We start from the raw sequence: 23304 nt of genomic DNA on the forward strand, positions 1-23304 counted from the left end.
ACAGGAAGTAACACATGAATCTCCCCAAATGAATAGGCAGTGACTCCAACTAACTGGACGTGAACTGAAAATACCCTACAACGAACAGAAAGTGACCAGTAAATGGCCAAAAATCGAAAAGACTGGTTGGAAATGAGTTAACAGAGACATTCTTCTTAATGGAAGGTTCCCCTTTAACAATGAAATATCGATTCTTGGCAGGAACATATCGATAACCTTCAAGGATCCAAAGTATCACGTTATATCACCATTTTGATATTTTGTCACACCACCTATTTGGCATATTACCATTTACAACAATGAAACCTAGAAAAAAAATCAACGATTTCTTAATGATTTTAATGTTATTTCACAAATTAACCCAATGGCACTTAGGCATAATCATTCAATGCCACCCGTCCGAGAGTAAAATTCAGTTCATGATCCTGCAATGCTTGAGTGCATTTCTGTGGCTTATTTTGAAGACGGAGTAGGAATGCTTTCCGCTCTACGCCGCATGAGCCTTACGCGGCCGCGGCTGGAGGGAAAAATGGGTCACCCCTTAATGATCCGCCGACAGAACGGAGAGCCAAGTGTTTCGTTACATCGGCTGACAGCCGATTTCGTAATTAAGATAATTAAAAAGGGGGTTAGCAAACCGCGATGCAGGAGTTGTGTGTGTGTGTGTTTGGCAGACTGTCGAGCGAGCGAGGACACGCTGTCCTCCGAGCCGTGTTGATCGTGCTCGCTTTGGCTTTGCAGCAGGTGCTGACGGCAGCTTCGCGGAGCAGAAATACGACGACCCGCATCCATCGCTCCTTGCGCCGCACCTCTGTGCCAATAAACAAAGGCTGGGTAAATAGATAAGCTGATATGCGGCTGTGGGGTTTCCCAGCGGGGAAAAGAGAGCTCATGTTTGCTACATCTTCGAACTTGAAAGCTGTCATCAGTGTTAGCAACCTGTGAAATTTCTATTTTATGCAGTGAAAAAGGGCAATTTTAGCATTTCAGACATATTGCACTCAAAAAACAACAGGTTATTCTATATTAGAGCTGAAATGAATACTCGAGCAACTTGAGTAACTCGAGTTTAAAAACTGATCCGAGTAATTTTATTCACCTCGAGTAATCGTTTATTTTGACAGCTCTAAGCATCACGCTTTGCTCGGACTACTTTTAATGCGGGACAACGCGCTGATGTCACGTGCGTAGAGGAAGAAGCAAAAAAAAAAAAAAAAAAAAAAAAAAACTTACTGCAGCCAACAGCCGCTACAAACGATGCCGACGTTGCTAAATACTAGCCCGCACGATGCTACGTTGGTAGCAGGTAGCGTCTGATGAGTCTCATAGAGATCACATCGTTGAACTAGATGCTTAATGACAGACTCGGCCGCGTCTGGGCAGCGTTAGTAAACAGCCGCCATCTTAAAGCAGTAGAGCGCTAAGCGCTAATAAAGAGCGCTAAGCGCTAATAAATAAGATTAACGTTACTGTCACTAGCTCAAGTAACGTTAGCCCTGCGTAGGGCTAGGTTTCTATTAATCATGACCACTTTCGATGCGTGGCTCACGTGTCTTACATACAGGCTTTAACATAACATAGCGTTGTGGAGTGATGAGGGTGTAAAATTAAAACTCAATAATGCTAACTATCAATTTTAGCTCAGTAGTCATTGCTGGATAAAACACCCAGTAGCACTGGTCCCTGATGTGCTCCAATACAGCCTGTATCATACATTTATTTTGAACACTGCAAAAACTCAAAATCCTATCAGGCCTTACAGTTTAGAGTAGACTAACTTAAAACTTAACTAGAACTTAAAAATGGCTTGACACAAATAGAAATTCAATTGAAACATGAGGGAAAAAATCCTAACTTTTAAGTGATGTGTGTTATCAAGCGTAACGACATTTTTAGGTATATATATTTATTTTAATAAGATCTAAAGGTTTTTTGAGTGAAAGCAGTGAATTAGTCTTTTTTTTTTATTCTAGTTACATCTGAGATGCAATTGTTGGCTGTTTTCAACAATATACATCAAACATAAAGACATTGATTGACTGAAAATGGTTCAAGTTTAGATGAAATGTCTTGTTTTCTCATGTATATTTATAATTGCTCTTCACCTAAAAATATATTTGTTTTATCAGATTACTCAATCGATAGAATTTTCAGTCGATTACTCGATTACTAAAATATTCGATAGCTGCAGCCCTATTCTATACATAAAAATTCATAATCAATATGTCAATGCCTCTTGCACTTTAACACAAAATATAAGATGCCAGAAAATGATAGTCACTGCAGCAGCAATGCAGGGGAATCAATAAAGTTACCTTACTGAATTTAGGCTGATATAATAGAAAGCCCAGACCATGTCATTCAGTAGCTAGCTAGCTATACATTGGATTTTAAAGTTAGATAAATTCTGGCTTGTGTGCTTGTAGACTAATAACTATTCTTAAACCACAGCGTCAACACTTCGTATGATGACCAAAGGCATATACAGTGGAGCAAATAAGTATTTAGTCAACCACTAATTGTGCAAGTTCTCCCAGTTGAAAATATTAGAGAGGCCTGCAATTGTCAACATGGGTAAACCTCAATGATGAGAGACAGAAAGTGGGAAAAAGAAAACAGAAAATCACATTGTTTAATTTATAAAGAATTAATTTGCAAATCATGGTGGAAATTAAGTATTTGGTCATTACCAAAAGTTCATCTCAATACTTTGTTATGTACCCTTTGTTGGTAATAACGTAGGCCAAACGTTTTCTGTAACTCTTCACAAGCTTTTCATACACTGTTGCTGGTATTTTGGCCCATTCCTCCCTGCAGATCTCCTCTAGAGCAGTGATGTTTCGGGGCTGTCGTTGGGCAACACGGACTTTCAACTCCCTCCACAGATTTTCTATAGGGTTGAGATCTGGAGACTGGCTAGTCCACTCCAGGACCTTGAAATGCTTCTTACGAAGCCACTCCTTTGTTGCCCTGGCTGAGTGTTCGGAATCATTGTCATGCTGAAAGACCCAGCCACGTCTCATCTTCAATGCCCTTGCTGATGGAAGGAGATTTTCACTCAAAATCTCTCGATACATAGCCCCATTCATTCTTTCTTTTACACAGATCAGTCGTCCTGGTCCCTTTGCAGAAAAACAGCCCCAAAGCATGATGTTTCCAACCTCATGCTTCACAGTGGGTATGGTGTTCTTCGGATGCAATTCAGTATTCTTTCTCCTCCAAACACGAGAACCTGTGTTTCTACCAAAAAGTTCTATTTTGGTTTCATCTGACCATAACACATTCTCCCAGTCCTCTTCTGGATCATCCAAATGCTCTCTAGCGAACCGCAGACGGGCCTGGACGTGTACTTTCTTCAGCAGGGGGACACGTCTGGTAGTGCAGGATTTGAGTCCCTGGCGGCGCATTGTGTAACTGATAGTAGCCTTGGTTACTGTGGTCCAAGCTCTCTGTAGGTCATTCACTAGGTCCCCCAGTGTGGTTCTGGGATTATTGCTCACTGTTCTTGTTTTCATTTTGACGCCACGGGGTGAGGTCTTGCATGGAGCCCCAGATTGAGGGAGATTATCAATGGTCTTGTATGTCTTTCATTTTCTAATAATTGCTCCCACTGTTGATTTCTTTACACCAAGTGTTTTACCTATTGCAGAATTAGTCTTCCCAACCTGGTGCAGGTCTACAATTTTGTCTCTGGTGTCCTTCGACAGCTCTTTGGTCTTGGCCATAGTGGAGATTGGAGTGTGACTGACTGAGACTGTGGACAGGTGTCTTTTATACCGATAATGAGTTAAAGCAGGTGCCAGTAATACAGGTAACGAGTGGAGCCTTGTTAGACCTCGTTGGACCTCGTTAGAAGACGTGAGACCTCTTTGACAGCCAGAAATCTTGCTTGTTTGTAGGTGACCAAATACTTATTTTCCACTCTAATTTTGAAATAAATTCTTTAAAAATCAAACAATGTGATTTTCTGTTTTTATTCCACATTCCATATGTGGAATAAAATATAAATATGATTAATATAAATATTCATGTATTCCATGTTGACGATTACAGGCCTCTTTAATCTTTTCAAGTAGGAGAACTTGCACAATTGGTGGTTGACTAAAAATTTATTTTCCCCACTGTATATACACGTACACACACATATCTATGAGAGAGAATGAATGTACAGTACATATTAATAATTTCTATACTATAATATTATTTGATGTACACTCACCGGCCACTTTATTAGGTACACCTGTCCAACTGCTCGTTAACACTTAATTTCTAATCAGCCAATCATATGGCGGCAACTCAGTGAATTTAGGCATGTAGACATGGTTTAAGACAATCTCCTGCAGTTCAAACCAAGCATCAGTATGGGGAAGAAAGGTGATTTGAGTGACTTTGAACGTGGCATGGTTGTTGGTGCCAGAAGGGCCGGTCTGAGTATTTCAAAAACTGCTGATCTACTGGGATTTTCACGCACAACCATCTCTAGGGTTTACAGAGAATGGTCCGAAAAAGAAAAAATATCCAGTGAGCGGCAGTTCTGTGGGCGGAAATGCCTTGTTAATGCCAGAGGTCAGGGGAGAATGGCCAGACTGGTTCAAGCTGATAGAAAGGCAACAGTGACTCAAATAACCACCCGTTACAACCAAGGTAGGCAGAAGAGCATCTCTGAACGCACAGTACGTCGAACTTTGAGGCAGATGGGCAACAGCAGCAGAAGACCACGCCGGGTGCCAATCCTTTCAGCTAAGAACAGGAAACTGAGGCTACAATTTGCACAAGCTCATCGAAATTGGACAATAGAAGATTGGAAAAACTTTGCCTGGTCTGATGAGTTTCGATTTCTGCTGCGACATTCTGATGGTAGGGTCAGAATTTGGCGTCAACAACATGAAAGCATGGATCCATCCTGCCTTGTATCAACGGTTCAGGCTGGTGGTGGTGGTGTAATGGTGTGGGGAATATTTTCTTGGCACTCTTTGGGCCCCTTGGTACCAACTGAGCATCGTTGGAACGCCACAGCCTACATGAGTATTGTTGCTGACCATGTCCTTCCCTTTATGACCAGAATGTACCCAACTTCTGATGGCTACTTTCAGCAGGATAATGCACCATGTCATAAAGCTGGAATCATCTCAGACTGGTTTCTTGAACATGACAATGAGTTCACTGTACTCAAATGGCCTCCACAGTCACCAGATCTCAATCCAATAGAGCATATTTGGGATGTGGTGGAACGGGGAGATTCGCATCATGGATGTGCAGCCGACAAATCTGCACCAACTGTGTGATGCCATCGTGTCAATATGGACCAAACTCTCTGAGGAATGCTTCCAGCACCTTGTTGAATCTATGCCACGAAGAATTGAGGCAGTTCTGAAGGCAAAAGGGGGTCCAACCCGTTACTAGCATGGTGTACCTAATAAAGTGGCCGGTGAGTGTATGTTATACGTATATATTACTTTACCAACATTTCAAAGTATTCTTTACTGTTCTAACGATAACATGCAATTATAGGATTTGGTATTGCATGAAATCATATAAAGAATCTGTATAAAATACCACTAATATAAGAATATTTTAAAAAATGACAACGGTGGTGGGTGGCTGGTTGCCACAGAAATCGAAACCAGAGCGATAGCTGTTGCATGTCGGCGATCTGACAAGGTGATATTTGAAACTGATCTTTGAACGTAATTTCTTTTTGTCAACGCTCCAAGCTATAAGACACAATATAACCTGCAGTCAGTGTTCAAACAGTTTTAATTTCAGTGTTATTTTTACTGATAATGAGTGATTATTTTACATGTGCAAAACTATACTTATTTATCTACTGCTCTAAAGCGGAAGCGTGCCTTCACATTTCATGAATTAACCTAGCCACGTGGCACTCCTCACTGCTCAGTCTTTGATGAGCTGCATTATCGGCTCTTTATTACTTTAACTCATCTCAACTTGACCCACTTTACTCCAACTCTCAGCTCCCAACTTCATAAAATACCACCCCAAACTTCTGTCTGACAGCAGGAAGTGTGGCTGGGAGATTTTCTATTTTGAATCAGCAGGTAATGTGTACAGTTTCTTTCACAACCATTTCCAAAATTGGATCATGTGATTCAGTGAAAAATGATAGAAACAGTGGAACTTCCAGTTTCCATTAAATGAAAATGCTGCTACGGATTCCCAAGATCATTTCAGGGAACTTCAACTAACAAGAGCAACAACATTTTGTAGAAACCAACCAGAATAAAAACATTAATGCTAGATATCAAGAACAAAATAACACTTGACTAAAATTAACAATGTGATTACCAGCAATCATCTCCAATTGGCATGATATTAAAATACTCAGGGTGTAACGGTACATGTAATAGTATTGAACTGTTTCGGTACGTGGTAGTCGGTTCGGGACGGACGCGTACCGAACGAGTTTCTGACGTAATATAACTAGGGCTGCAGCTATCGATTATTTTAGTAGTCGATTAATTGATGAACAAGTAAGTCGAATAATCGAGTAATCGGAAAAGGAACATGAAAAATTAAAATACCTGAGCTGAGCCTCAAACGGTATTCAAAATAAATAAATGAGGATCCATATACAATAAAATTTGGCTAACTTACATGGCAAAAGTCCGCTAGCTTAAATGCTATAAAATGCTAACGGTTTTTTTTTCCAATGCTCTTAACAAATGGTTCAGAATCATATTCCCACAAAAAACGGCTAAATATACATATAAACTAAATTACAAATGCATTAAAAAACATTAGCCCCCCAAAAAGCTTACGTTGGTCTTAACAGGGAGCAGTTGGATTCAGCCATGTGAAATGGGGCAGACTAGAGGGCAATGTATCCACCCTAATCAATAAACTAAATGTAAACACTTTCCAAATAAAACATTACAACGCCACTTTAATTAAACGAATACTCGAGGCAACAAAATTTAATTCGAATATTTTTTTCTAATCAAATACTCGAGTTAATCGATTAATCGTTGCAGCACTAAATATATCCCTTACTTTTTGAGGCTGTGAGTCGATCGGTTTACAGTTTCTTTGTGTAGATTATATTTACTCCGTCTTTTCTACTATAATGAGGACCAACACAGTAGGACAGTTCAGAAACGTCAACGGCGCGACAACGTGGCCGCCGCGAGAACGCAGTGAAACGCAGGTGTTAGATGCGTCCCAGAAGTGGCTCAACGCGACGCACGTGAAAAGAACGGCAGAGTTTATTATTTGATGCGAGACGCGGCCCTCCTGCGTCAATACACTAGCTAGGATCGGGCCAGAAGTCACTCGTGTACAAATACGGTGGATCAGGTCAATTTTCAAACTAATATGCAATTGAAACCTACTTTTTGAGTCCATCAGATCTCTTGAGTGGTAGATCGGGGCACAGTTGACTTGTCTTTGTTGATTTACTGATGTCTTCTCTGCTATAATAATAACCAACACGGCCCCGTGTTCAAACAAACCCCTCCTACCACAACAAAACAAGTAAAAACTAATATTCACATAGGAACTTAAGTTATACAAAATATAATATACAATATCAATGAATACTACATTTGTAATATCCGATCACGTCATTTTCAAAGTATCGGAACCGGCAAAAAAATATCGGCTATGCCTTTTTTTATTTTTTATTAAATCGTTTTCTAAATGTATTTAACGTTACAGACACAATATGTTACACTCATCCAGAGTCATTAGTTTAGGCTTAAGGTACCGATAACGGCGGTAAGTAATTTTTAAAAAATGTATCACGTTAAATATTTAACGCAATTAATGCATGCGTGGCACAATCCACTCACGCATTGTCGCGCTCAATCTGTAATAGCGCCATTTTACCCATTTAGAGAGATAAAAGGCAGCGTAAAATGAGTAGAGTGCGTGATTAGAGTGCATTTGGCAGCCTTTGGTAGGCTGAAGCCTTAATAGACTGAAGCCTTACAATCCGCCTCCATACGATTAGAAATATCATGGGAAGCAAAGTGGGGAAGCAAGGTAGCAATCTATCTTTTTCTTAACACCTGTTATTTCCCAACGCAGAGAAGATATATCCATTGGTAGCACAACGCACAGTCATGGGTCCACTTCCCATCATGCATTTGGGTTGAATGGCTGCAGTATCATTTACTGAAAGGTCAAGGCCATGCCTTTTTTTAATATATACTGTATATATATTTTTTTAATTAAATTGTTTTCTAATTGTATTTAACGTTACGGACATAATATGTTACACTCATCCAAAGTCTTTAGTTCAGGCTTAAGGTAGGGTTATCAAAAATATCCCAATAATGGCGGCAATGAAATTATTTAAATAATGTGTCACGATAAAATAATTCACGCATTTAATGTATGCGCTGCATGACCCTCTCACTCATTGTCGCGCTCAATCTGTATTAACGCCGTTTTACCTATATCGAGAGATAAAAGGCAGCGCTAAACGAGTGGAGTAAATTTTGGCAGTCTTTGGAGCCTTTCTTCAATTGGCTCAAGCCTTGAAATCCCTCTCCCTATGATTAGAAATATCATAGGAAGCAAGGTGGCAATTGATCTTTGTCATGGTGCAGAGAAGATATATCCATTGGTAGCACGACGCACAGTCATGGTTCCACTTCCCATCCTGGTTCCACTTCCCATCATGCATTGGGGCATGGCTGTAGTATCATTTACTGAAAGCTCAACAAATACACTAGATGGCAATATTTAGTCACAATATACAAAGTCACAAGTCTTTCTATCTGTGGATCCCTCTCACAGAAAGAATGTTAATTATGTAAATACCATCTTGAGGATTTATTGTCATAATAAACAAATACAGTACTTACTGTATGTACTGTATGTTGAATGTATATATTCGTCCGAGTTTTATTCATTTTTTTCTGAATGCATTGCCAAAATGTATATGGTTGGGAAAAATTATCGGGAATGATTGGAATTGAATTGGGAGCAAAAAAAAGCAATCGGATAGGGAAATACCGGGATCGGCAGATACTCAAACTAAAACGATCGGATCGGGAGCAAAAAAAACATGATCGGAACAACCCTAATATAAACACATAATAAAGTAATAACCCGTTTAAATAAAATAAATTGAAATGAGCTAAAACACCTGTAATTAAATAATAAGATCCTGCTTACACAATTACATTTATTAATTTCTGTGTGGCACTTTAACTAGAGAAAATCCACCAATAAAGCTTTTGAAAACAGTTTATAAGAAAAAAAAATGATTCATTGAGGCATTTCATTTGGAAAATACATGTTAAAATCTTTGTCACTGGGATTGCTTTTCTCTTTAGCACAGGACTTTTTTTTCTTCTTTCTTTCAGAAACAAAGCTGACTAATACGCGGGGTCTGAAAGGCAAATTGTTGTTGGATTATTATCTTTAAATACCTGCTACTTTTTGAGCATAATTCTAGCTTTGTATAGGCTAATGTTCCTATTGTTTAAAGCACAAAAGTGTGTAATAAACAACTAGCACATTTATATTTTGCATTTTGTTTTCTTACTGTACCGAAAATGAACCGAACCGTGACCTCAAAACCGAGGTACGTACCGAACCGAGATTTTTGTGTACCATTACACCCCTACAAAATACCGTGTAAAATTGGACAAAGCAGGCAATCCACAAGGGTCTTAATAAATCGCTTTTAAAACTGCTAGCGCCGTTAATGCTGGCAAATTAGTTGGGGACAAAATCAACCATCCTTTAATCAACCATCCGTCAAGCAAACTTTAAACAACTTTGTTTGTCAGTGTTAAAATTGGTAGCACAGTAATTAAGAGTTCCTCAGGGACCTCAGCACCAATTAATCCTGGTGATAAACACTTTCATCTTAAAATAGCTAGCTTCCAGCCAAGTGCTAAATATCACATACAGCAGGTTAATTTACTGGGGTGAAGGAAGTGAGCTGAACCGTCTGCTAATAGCACCTGAGTGAGTGACAGCACAGCCTTGGACTCTATAAATATAAATGAACATTACAGGCTTCCTGCAGACAACATTGTCTTGAGGCCAGGTCTCATCTCACATTGCAGCATCTTGCCCTTTGAAGATAAAATTCGAGTAGCCCGGCGGCTGATGGATAATTCAGTGACGTGTGTATTATTATCCTTCACTAAGTGCTTTCAGAATCCTTGTACTAATTCCTAGCAAATAACTGTTAGACATTTAGCACCAGACAACTCAATATTAAGTAGATTTTGGCAAGTTTAGCTTGGGCTAGTGTTTAAAAATAGCTAGCTCAAACCTAATATTTCTCCAAAAATCTATTGCCCATTCAGCCAAGAAGAATCCACTGCAACAATCTAAAAGCCTGCTCTTTCTCACAAGGCTTAACATAAATGCTTGTCAGTTATTATATACTTAAGTCTGGATCTAACGTTGCTGCCAAAGAAGCAAACATGACAGAAAACTAAAACTCTAGTTTGTTATCCTGAAATTAGTTTCACTAAACCCCTCGAAACATTCCCAAAATGCCACTTACCCAGTTTAGGAAAGACAATGAGATATTCCGCATTACATTGCGGACAGGCTACGCGTGCAGTGCTGTTGCCGCGCTGCTTCTCATCCACCCAGCGCTGTAGGCAGGCCTGGTGGACCCACTTGGTGGAACCCCGGCAGCGGCATGGTCGCACCCACTCTGCTGTGCGGTCATCCTCGTCTGTTGCGAAGCAGACCCAGCAGCTCCTAAAACAAAAGGCATGATGGCAGGTCGAATAAAGAAAAAAACACTACCTAGAATGAATCAAGTGACTTCAATTTCCATAAAATTACCATAGAAGTCAAGCTGATGAATGCATGTTCATGTTGGGCAACTGTCTTAACAACGGCCTCAACATTACCGTATTTTTGGACTATAAGTCGCAGTTTTTTGTTTTTTTTTTAATATAGTTTGGGTGGTGGTGCGACTTATAGTCAGGAGAGACTTATGTGTGAAATATTAACACTTTATGATATCATTTCACATGTTATTTTGGCGTTTTGGAGTGACACTGATGGTTTGGTTAAATTGTTAGCATGTTCCTTATGCTATAGTTATCTGAATAACTCTTAAAAGCTATGGTCACTAGGGCTGTCCCAAACGACTAATTTTCTCCCGATTAGTCAGCCGACTATTTTTACGATTAGTCGACTAATCTAATAATTACATTTTTTTTTTTTTTTTTACCAATTTAGCAATGAAATTTTTGTTGACGCTTATCAATTCACAAAAAACATATTGGAACACTCAAATTATTTATTAAAGTACAAATAAACACGTAAATAACAATAATAAATCACAAATAAACAATGAGTTCAAATGCTGATAGAATTAACTAGTGTAGCATCCCGATTGAAAAGATGGTCTCTTAAACTGATGGTTTACAACTTTTATTCCATCCTTGATGTAAACACACTGTAAGAGCTACGGTGCACACAAATAATGCAACACAATTAGAAATTAACAAAAACTTTTCACCTTTTTCCTTTTAAACCTTATCTATATATCAATGAATTGCCTATATGAATTGCCTTTACCTTCATTTATTACCTTATCACTGACAATCTCTCCCTTGAGTGCAATCACTGTATATACTGTATATATTTATGACCTTTTAACCTTATATAATTTTCTATACCATAAAATAAACCATAACATGAAATAAACCTTTCAATTAGCATTAAGAACAATACTAATAGCACTTATAGGCCCATTGTCAATGAAACATTATTATTTAGTAAGGCGACAGCACCCTCTGGTGTACAAAAAATGAAAGAAAAAAAATTACAAACTGCGTGAAGGCGCTTGAGGTGTTTATTCACGGCCGACGTGCAGCCAAGCTTGGCATTGAAGAGAAAGGACAGAAGAGTGTACTCTCCTTTGTTTCTTTGAAATAAGGCAATGTTTTGGACACTCTGGTGCGCTTTTTTTGGCTTTGTGCCGCTTTCCCCGCTTGCAAACAGAGCATCCGACATTCTAACTTTCCACGCATATATTTTTTTAACCCTTCATTAACCGTCGACGGGATGTTGTGCTCGTCGACGGATTTACGTCATCGATGACGTCGACTATGTCGACTAGTCGGGACAGCTCTAATGGTCACGTTCACGTTCTGCCTTTGGCAATGTGTGTTCAATTGTATTATTGACTTTTTTATATTGAAATGCATGCTTTTAGTTTGTGGTACTTTCACGCCCATGTGGGGGCGCACTCGCACTTGTTTACACGAAGAAGAGCGCTCAAACGCCAGAAGAAGACGGATAGATACGCAGCGTCTCTGAGCGAGTGGGCGAGAGAGAGAGAGACACGGCTGCAAACCTACGTTCATTGTTTATGCTTGTAAAATATCTCTACAGAGGCAACGCCTGTGAGTATCATCTTTTCTGTTGTTGTTGTGCTTTTTCCACCCGCGATCGGACACTTACAGCCAGTTGTGTGGTTGTTTTAACTATATGCTAATGCTAGCAAACACATGCTAACAGTTTGTGTCGTTGCTGTAATAGCACCTAATTATCATTTATTTACGTTGATGCGAACCTGTTTGGTATCGAGGATGAAATTAATTCAGCAAATTATACGTATGTCCATCGTCATTGGGGAGTTTAGCTCGCTGTATAGCCAGGACCGAGCCGTAGCGTCCTGGTGAGGACAGTATATTCGCATTTCGTTGTTCATGCATCATGTAACATCATACTGTACACTTAATCAGCATGTTGTTCTCTACTGTATTTTTGTGTTAAATTGCCTTTCAAGATAACATGTCCGTTCTATGTGTTGGATTTTATCAAGTACCCCCAAAAATGCGACTTATACTCCGGCGCGACATATATATGTTTTTTTCCTCTTCGTTGGGCATTTTATGGCTGGTGCGACTTATACTCAGGTGCGACTTATAGTCCTAAAAATACGGTACCCTTTTTTTGAGTTGTCTGTCAGCGGGATGACGATGTTTGAAACATTTGAAATGTCCACATGAATAGATCCAAAGGGCTTAGAGAAGTTTTAAGATCGCGTGAGGTAAGCAATTAATGTCACTTGTAAGAATACTGGAATGGAAAGGCTGAGTGAAAAAGTCTCAAGAATGCACAGCGCAGACAGGCAAGGGGCGAGTTACAAAACGTGCTCCAACAGATTCATTAGCTCCTATTCAGGTAACCTAGCTCCACAGCAGGACAGGATTTTAATAAACCACCAGCTAAATGCAATCCTACAAGTGGAAATTGACACTTGCTCACCTTTTGCCTCCACATAGGTGAAGAGAACTCCAGTAAAAGCATGTGTCCATTAACGGCGTGCCAAAAAATCGATTATAAGATGCATCGAGATTCGACACGTGACGATTCGATTACAATTCACAAATGTTCAAAAACGCAAATTTTCCCTGATAACTTTATGACAGCCGCTAGTAGCGGAATAAAACTCAAAACACGTCTGCCGCCCGGACACCTCTAATGGACGCACACACAACGTTATGATGGATGCAGCTGAAGTTACTGAGTAGGGGTGTGACAAAATACCAAAATGGTGATATATCGTGTTACTTTGTATCCAAAACGGTTATCGATATGCTCCTGCCAAAAATCGAGATATCGTTTTAAAAAGGTGTCAATATCAAAAAATAAATAAATAAAAATGAACCAACAATTTGCTACCAAAATCTTCCACCATAATGGTGTCTCAGTTAACTCTAAGGCTGCATTGACGGTGCTCGACGCCCAATCCATTTAGACCGGGAACGTTCGTTCATTCGAAACCAGAGCATTCACAGTCATTGTGTCCAATTTTTAGGGCATTTACAGGTCATTTCCTATTGAGTTTGAGTCACTGCCTATTCATTTGGGTGATTCCCAGGTCACTTCTTGTTCTGTAACTCAAAATAAACAGGAAGTGACCCATAAAATACCTCAAAATCAACAGGAAGTAACTGAAGATCAACAGGTAAATGACCTTAAATGCCCCAAAATTACCTCATGGCCTGCCACTGAAGGCCACAGACGTTCAATCCGTTTGAAGTGGGAGGGATGGCAGACTCATTCTAATTCACAACAGAAGCTTGTTTTTCCTGTTCATTAGTTGTTTGAAGAATATCCTAGAATGATTTCCTGACCAATGTATCGATAATCGTTGTATCGCCGTATCGTCAGATCATCGTTGTATCGCCCTCCCAGACCATCTCAGAGCCCCGCAGACGGTGGATGCATTTAAAAAAGGACTAAAAACTCACCTTTTTAAAAAAGCTTATTCTAGCTAATTTTATTTGACTGTATTACTTTTATCTGATTGGTATCTGATTTTATCTGTGCTTGTGTCTGTTTTGCTTTTACTGTTTTATTCTTAGTCTTTTGCATTTTATTTATTATTTTCTTTTTTTGCCAATGTGCACTTTGAGATTTGTTTTTCAAATGTAAACTGCGTTACAAATAAAATGCATTATTATTATTATTATTATTATTATTATTATTATCGTTATCGTGCGCTTTTATCGAAAAGCGTATCTTTTCAAGAGGTAACAAGAGGTTCCCACTCCTATTACTGAGCGAGAGATTTACTCCTGTTCAAAAGACTCGAAAATAAATTTGTGTATGAGACAGGCAGAGACCCGGCGCTTGGGTCCTCTTCTGTGCGCAAGTTATTTTTTACAGCGAGAGGAGAAGAGAGATAGTTCGTTGCTCCTTCTCTTTCAGTTGTCCAGTAGTAGGTTCAAGTCGTGTTAATTGGAAACAGTCCGTAGTGTTTTGCTAAGTCCCGTGTCAGTCTATCAGAGGTGAGTACACGAACCTTCTTGTACTGTTTAGCTTTTATTGTTGTTGTTTTTGAGATGTTACTAGTAAGCGCCGAGCGCTATGCTAATTAGCGACTTCGCTAACATATTTTTCCATGTCAATTTGTGCGTTGTTTGGTGGTGTACAAAAGTTACTCAAGATGCAGAACATTTAAAACCAGGATTAAGTACAGCGGTAACACTACAAACATTCAAAACAGTACAGAAATCTGCAAAAAAAAGTATATTGGTTAAAAGAATTCTTATTTCAAAAGACACTTTGTTTGTTTCCTGAAAATGTGGGATTCATTCCACCAGTGTACATTTTATTGTATTGTTGAGAGGGGTAAGTAATGCCTTTGAAACAGCTAATGTTTTTGCACCTTCTTGAGAAAAAGAGCATCTCAAGGTCAGCTGTGTGTTGTTTAGGCATGTTGACAAATAAGTACAGCCTTCAAAATGGTTAAATTTTTTGCACTTTCTAGTAAAAAAAAAAAATAATAATAAAAAAGCAGCTTAAGGGCAGGTTTTTGTTGTATTGGCATGTTTCCATCGTTCCTGTTGAATCATCAGGATATTTTAAATAAATAATGGACATAAATATGTTTGGCTACTTCATTAATTAGTAATGTATGATGCATCGATAATCGTGATAATCAAGATCATCGTCAATACCGTGATCATTGTTCAATAATCCAATCGTAGCACCCTGAATCGTAATCGAATCAAATTGTCGGGTGCCTAAGAAGGCACACCCCTTGGGTAAATGAGACTAGAGGTGTGCAAAATTTCCGATTCATAGATTATTCGCGATTCGGCCGTGGAAGATTCGAGAACGATTCACAAACATCCAAATTCCGATTATTGAAATATGCCAAGTAAAGTGGAAGTACAACACACTCAGCGCGCCGCGCGGTCTTCGGGACGGAACAGAGCGAGAGTAGCTAAACATCATGCTTCTCATTACCCGGCCCCTCGGGTAATGCCAATGCTCAACTCACGGCTCTAGCTCAACTCATGTCACGAGATAAAAAAACACAACAACATACCTGACTGCTGCCGAAAAGCTGCTACAAAGTACAGCCACATAATGTTACGGTAGATATCATTTATATAGGGCTAGATGCAATATAGATTCGGTAGTGTTAGCAGCACAGCTACAAAAAGCTAGATGCGGACGTTAGTAAACAGCCGCCATCTTAAAGCAGTACACTTCCATGCAAGGCTGTTGTAGCGAACCTTCCAAGCAAACCTAATTAACTTTTTATCTAAAGTACTCCTAAATCGGTAAAATATTGACTTAAATCTATCTTTAAAATAGTTTTAAAACTTTCACATGTCGAAAGCAGACAAAAGGGAAATTATGGAATAACGGGAGCAATTTTAACAACTTTAACGGTTGATTCACAACATTAAATTAATTGAATGTAGTTTAAAGCTGCTGATACAGAATGGGGACTGGAGTTTTTTTATCTGTTATTTTTGTATATTTGTTTACTGCTATATGTTAACTTGATACTGAAATAGTAGTTTGGTTTACCCTGAGAGTATTTTTGAACAATTTTGGAACTAATGTACAAAACTTTAAAAAAAAAAAAACAACAACAACAACAACAACAACAAAAGGGAGGGGGGTGCATCAATAATCGTTTTATAATCGAATCGGAGCCTCTGAATCGTAATCGAATCGTTAGGTGCCCAAAGATTCCCAGCTCTAAATGAGACACTAATGATTAGAGGTGTGCAAAATTTCCAATTCTTAGATTATTCGCGATTCGCCCGTGGAAGATTCGAGAACGATTCACAAACATCCAAATTCCGATTATTGAAATATGCCAAGTAAAGCAGAAGTACGACACACTCAGCGCGCCGCGCGGTCTTCGGTACGCAATTAGGGACGGAGCGAGAGTAGCTAAACATCATGCTTCTCATTACCCGGCCCCTCGGGTAACGCCAATGCTCAACTCACGGCTCTAGCTCAACTCATGCCACGAGATAAAAAAAAAAACAACAACATACCTGACTGCTGCCGAAAAGCTGCTACAAGCCACATTATGTTACGGTAGATATCATTTATATAGGACTAGATGCATTATAGCTTCGGTATCGTTACCAGCACATCTACAAAAAACTAGATGCGGGCGTTAGTAACGGCCGCCATCTTAAAGCAGTACACTTCCCTGCAAGGCTGTTGTTGCGAACCTTCCAAGCGAACCTAATTAACTTTTTATCTAAAATACTCCTAAATCGGTAAAATATTGACTTGAATCTATCTTTAAAATAGTTTTAACACTTTCACATGTTGAAAGTAGACAAAAGAGAAATTATGGAATAACAGGAGCAATTTTAACAACTTTAACGGTTGATTCACAACATTAAATTAATTGAAAGTAGTTTAAAGCTGCTGATATAGAATGGGGACTGGAGTTTTTTATTTACTGTTATTTTTGTATATTTGTTTACTGCTATATGTTAACTTGATACTGAAATAGTAGTTTGGTTTAGCCTGAGAGGATTTTTGAACAATTTTGGAACTAATGTACAAAACAAATTTTAAAAAATACAAATAAATAAAAAAAGGAGTGGGGTGCATCAATAATCGTTTTATAATCGAATCGGAGCCTCTGAATCGTAATCGTAATCGAATCGTTAGGTGCCCAAAGATTCCCAGCTCTACTAATGATAATGGTGAAAACACATTGGCTTCTATCTTGATGTATGTGTAATACTGTATATGTATGTAAGTTTTTCTCAGTTTTTTTTTTTTTTTATAGTCTGTTTACAGATAAACCTTGATCGAACCAGGTAGGGAAATTTAGAACAGATCCACATTTATAATGCTGACTTGGCTGTAAAGAGCCAAGTAAAACAAAGCAAAACAAGAGTATGTCAACATTTGTTTCATTAACTCATCGGTTGTCATTGGCGGGAAATGTTTATTCACTGCCACCCTCCTGGTTAAAATGGATTGGACGTCTACTATTATTAAACTCATTTAAATTCCCAGAAGAAGGATGAAAAGAGCTGCATCATTGTTAGTAGCACAGAAAGAGTTAATGCATCATTCTAATAGGGCATTTTATGATTTTCATTTTACTTGCCCAGGATCTATAACTAAAGCAGCAAGCAGGAAAAACTATATGACATTGCATCACACGCTCGCACACTGTCAGGTCGTTTATCATTTTAATAATGTACTTTGATGATTCAGTACTGGGTTATGCTGAAAATGGTGCAATATTTTGCAGGCTGTAACATTGTTGCCCTTAAAGGGGGTTATCAAGTATTTTTTAGGCATATGGAATCATTTTACAACACAATCACGTAGCAATTTTACCTTTAGTTGATTTGTGAAAGCTATATATTTCATATACAACATATATAATGTAAACTTGTCTTTGCATCATGGCCGTCTCAAACGGCTGGAAATGGGGGACTGTCGCTTAAAGAAATTCGTACCCCTCTTTCTCTCTCAATCAAGGCTGTTTCACACTAGCCATGTTTACATGCTGACTTTTATTCATACCGATTCAAATCATTCCGAATGGAAATTTCAGATCAGCTGTTTACATGTCACTTCATCAATTCTGTTTACATGTGACTGCCTTTATTCCGAAAGGACGTTTGACAACTGCCGTCTGACATGCGCAGATTAATCAAAACAAAGCGTCATGTTGCAAAACATGGAGATCGATCGTCGGAGTGCTGCTGTTTTAACTTTAACTCACTTGTTGTGTTTGTGGGGTCGTATCCGCTTCTGCTGTTTTGCTCTTTTGCCTTGTAGTAGCCGGTTTTCCACCGGTTTCTAATCTGGTCAATGCTCCGGTCTATTCCGGCTTCGTGTAACCTCTCGTAGAGCAGGGCGGTAAACCGAAAATTTACCATTACCGAAATTCTTCACGATGACCGACGTAATTTTGACCATGTCGGTAAATTCGGTAATTTAATAAAAGAAGAAAATATAGTCTTTTCATCCCGCTTTGACTCTGTGTTGTTCGGCTATGTTCATTCCCCTTTAAGAAAGCAGACAGTGTGCTTACGTTTGGAGTCACATGGTTTTCAGGAAGCCAATCAAACAGAAGCCCGGTAGGCTAACGCTAGCAGCTAACGCTAGCGGCTAACGCTACAAGTAAACGGGATGAAGTCGGGCTTAAGTTAGCTTCGCCAAACTTTCACCCGACATTAAGTAAACTCTTGACGGGTTCCAGATAGAGATGGAAAAACCGAGGCTTTCTGAAACAATGAACCACTTTTAAGACAATTGCCCTAAATTGAATCACTGTTTGACACACTGCAAGAGCCCCATCTACTGGATAAACAGTGCACGTTTCTTTTTAAAAGTAAAGTTGACAAATTGCCTCAGCATTACATATCCAATAGAATTAAGTGGATGTCGTCTATTTCAACCAGGGGATCGTGTCGTCATTAAGTGTGATTTACACAATTAAAGTTGACCTCTTTAAGCCTGTGTCATTGCTTTTGTCTGTGAAGATGTGTTCAAAGCAGTATTTGTAATACACGACAGTGCTAGTCTTGTAAGTGGCTCGTCCTAGATAACGGGGAGTAACTATGTATTGTTTATTTTTTGTAAAAATTACAGTACAGTAAGCACAGTGCTTGGGAACAGGAGTATTATTTATTGCATACTGTAAGGATTTCCAAAATCATAAGATGTAAATAATTGAGCCGAATAAAAGAAAGGAAAGGTTTGTAAAACATTTTTTTTTAAATTAAGTATAATTTCTGGGGGGCAGGTGGATGTGTCGTATTTGTATCTATTCTAAATATCTAAACGTATGCCACTATCTAGTGTATAACAATGCGGAATGAATTTAATGAAATTCAAGTGATGGTATTTTTCAAGTCATACAAGCTGTTATAAATGTTCACACAAGAATTCTTATTGTTTACAAGATTTTTTTTTAATACTTAATGTTTAGACTGCATGTGCAATTGTTAAATTGAAAGCTGGTAAATAAATTTAACGAAAAACTGTTAATTTGTATTCCATGCATTGATTCAAATTTTCAAATTATATAACAGTTTGCTTGGGCGAATTTATCGTCATTTATCGTTATCGAGGTAAATCTGCTCAATTTATCGTGATACGTACTTAAGGCCATATCGCCCAGCCCTAACCTCTCGTGAACTTTTTTAAATAGATCACTGTTCCTCGTTTTACGCCGTCTAAGCGAGCAATTATATTCAATTCTTTAAAGTTTGAATTAAATACAATCTTTCCGCCAGACTCCAATTAGGTGCGCTGTGCTTGGAAGCCATGTTGCAAGTGACGTTACTTACGTCACAAAGTGACGTCACCACGTCAGTACGGAGCATGTGCAGAAAGAACGCAACCAGACACCATTCCGCTTCCCTGTTTACATGATATAATTTTACTTCTAATCGGTTTGGGAAAAGGAATATTCCACCCCTTTGAATCGGAATGAAATTCCATTCGGTTTGGGCCTGTTCATTCCGAATGAGGTGTTTATATGGAACACATTTATTCGGTTTGAACAAATATTCCGATTGTAATCGGAATATTTGGCTCCATGTAAACGTGGCAACTGTCGGCAGCCCAGTGTCAAAAGCACCCCGCGGCAAGCGTAAAACAGGAGGACCCTCGTATGCTGACATACACGGTGTCAGGAAGTGAAAAGCGGGTGGACTATGGAGGTAGATTTGTGTCTTTATTATTCAATCAAAAAAAAAAAAAAGTTGCTTCAATCAAAATATATATTTTCAATCGAAGAAAAAGTCACTTCAATCAAAAAAAAATGTTTGAATGCAAAAATAAATTTGAAACTCCCAAAAATATATTTGAAAACTATTTTTCTTTGAATTTTTTTTTTTGTTTGTTTTTTTTTTTTTGATTGAAACAACATTTTTGGTTGAAGTCATGTAATTTTGCGTTTGGACCACATTTTGGCTAGGACATTTGTGTCTTTATTATTCAATGAAAAAATAAGCTGCTTCAAAAATATATATATATATTTTCATAAGAAAAATCACTTCACTCAAAAATAAAACAAAAATTCAATCATAGAAAAAAAGGTTTGAATGTGAAAAAATATTTAAGACTCAGAAATTCGCATTTGAACCAGTGCCCTATATTCGGCTTGGACTCCAGCAGTCCGATGGCTGGATGGAGCCCTGGTGGCCATTATTCTTGTGTCATACTTTTATGCCATTGGCGTAGTCACCTGCCACTCAAACACACCGGAACTAGCTTGAAGTTGAATCTTTGTGTCAAAATGATCCAATCGAAAAAAAGTGCGTTCAAAACTTTTTCCACTTAAAAAAAAAAAAGTGCGTTCAAAACTTTTTCCACTTAAAAAAAAAAGATTTTAATACTTTTTGCTTTTCAAAAAAAGTGACACTTCAATAAAAAATATATATATATTTTCCAAAAAAAAAATTTTGCAAATGATTTTTTTCTTTGATTAAAAATAGTTTTATTATTAAAGCAACTTTTATTGGGATTGAATATATTAAGACACAAATGTCCTACCCCTAATATGGCTCAAATACAAAAAGGATTGCTTCAAAGAAAACAGTTTGAATGAAAAATAAAGTGTTCAAATGCGAATTTCTGAGTCTCAAATATTTTTTCACATTCAAAGCTTTTTTTCTTCGCTTGAATTTTTAAAATTTTTGATTGAAGTGATTTTTCGTTTAAATATATATATATTTTTTTGTTTGAAGCAACTTATTTTTTGATTGAATAATAAAGACACAAATGTCCTAGCCAAAATGTGGTCCAAACGCAAAATTACACGACTTCAATCAAAAATGTTGTTTCAATCAAAAAAAAAAAACTTGACTTAAATTTTAAAAAAAATTCAATCAAAGAAAAATAGTTTTCAAATATATTTTTTTGAGATTCAAATTTTTTGGGGCATTCAAACACATTTTTCAAGTGACTTTTTCTTAGATTGAAAATATATATTTTGATTGAAGCAACTTTTTATTCGATTGAAGCAACTTTTTTTTTGATTGAATAATAAAGACACAAATCTACCTCCATAGTGGACTGCAGCAAGCATATTTATTTGACTTCCAAGCACCAGTGCATTTATTTTTCATTGTTGCACAAGAAAACAGTGACTTTTCCTATTTCAGGAAGTTTAGGAGATTACAATAGCCGTGCAAAGATTTTTATTGGTTTAAGTGAGAAGTTGAATGGCTTTGTAATTTGTGAACTACATATTCACACAAACGCGCATCGAGGTATTGTTTAGCTTGGCAAAGAAAGGTGTGAGCGCCATTTTTCGAGTGTCTCAGAGCTCGCGAAACTTTAAAAAAAAAAAAAAAAAGCACATTAACATTAACAAGGTATCCTCGGCCTTGTTGTGATTCCTGTGTATCCGTCCGCCGACACAGCCTGCCCCTCTGCTTTTAAGTTTCTATTTTCGGCCCCACCCCTCACTTCGCCGAAAAGCCCCCTCACACATACATATTGAATGGGTTGCCTCGCACCCATTCACACCAAGCTGCCACAGGTGCAGTCCTTCTCAATTGAGATGAGATGGCAGGAAGAGATATGAAGCAGAAAGATACGTGGTAGTAAGGCTGCAACAACTAGTCGATTAAATCAATTAATAAATTAGTTGCCGACGGATTTGATAATCGATTTTTGCCAGCAGCTATGAGCAGTCCCGTTTTGGTCCTTGTTTTGTTGTGATGTGATGCTCCGTGCGTGCGCTAGTGATTAGAGCAAGAGAGAGAGAGTTCACTGCTGGTCTGCTACACTCAGGTTGGGTTGCTGAATCAATAATATTACAAAGCATCAAGAGTTAAATTGTCTTATGTGGCGTTAGATCCAGTGTGCCTCCATCAGAGGTGAGTAAATGAAGCCAATTGTATTGTTTGTATTCTTTTTTTAATGAGACGTTACTACTTAGCACGGAGCGTTAAGCTAGTTAGCTATTGTGCTAATCAGTGTCTTAAGTGTCCAGTTGTATTGTGTTTTGGAAACGCATATTAGCGCTTGAGTTATTGTTGGATAGTTAAGTTGTCTCATTTCTTTTTATTAAGAAACCACACACATAAACCCATTCATATAACAGCTTAGGAGTCTCCTTTCAACACAAACACCCATTCAAACTGTAAATTGTCACACAAGAGAGAGTGTGCTCTGAAACTGGATTTGGATTGTATTTATGAACAATTGTTTGATAAAGAAAACTGATTCATTATAGTCTGCCTCCTCCTTATTCGGTTTTGTTGTTTGTTTGTTTTTTTGTTCAAAGAAAATACATTCGTCATTAACACAATTTATATTAGCATTTGGCCCACAAGAAAAAAAATGTCAATCAGCACTTTCTTTATTTGTCTGATTTGTGTAGTCAGGAAGCTGTAACAAACTATTCATTTTGAAGGATATAGTCATCCATTTTCTCTTCAATGAGACTTACAACATGCCTTAAAAAATTCAAGTTAGATTTTTAAGGTAATTGAAAAAAGTGACATTTATCCCATTAACTGATTGTTTTATTAACCGATTATTAAAAAAAAAAAAAAAAAAATTCGTTAGTTGCAGGCTTGCAGCCTT

General features: G+C 38.0%; 1 protein-coding gene across 1 annotated transcript in view; it reads right to left on the reverse strand.

Moving 5' to 3' along the window:
* The window catches only part of marchf5 (membrane-associated ring finger (C3HC4) 5), a 48213-nt gene that overhangs the window by 20088 nt on the left and 4821 nt on the right, over window positions 1-23304 (reverse strand). Inside the window, exon 2 of the mRNA XM_057848455.1 lies at window positions 10493-10695. Coding sequence (XP_057704438.1) covers window positions 10493-10695 — 203 coding nt within the window. The remainder of the gene's footprint in view (window positions 1-10492; window positions 10696-23304) is intronic.

Source organism: Corythoichthys intestinalis, chromosome 10 (assembly GCF_030265065.1).
Source record: "Corythoichthys intestinalis isolate RoL2023-P3 chromosome 10, ASM3026506v1, whole genome shotgun sequence".
NCBI classification, from domain to species: domain Eukaryota; kingdom Metazoa; phylum Chordata; class Actinopteri; order Syngnathiformes; family Syngnathidae; genus Corythoichthys; species Corythoichthys intestinalis.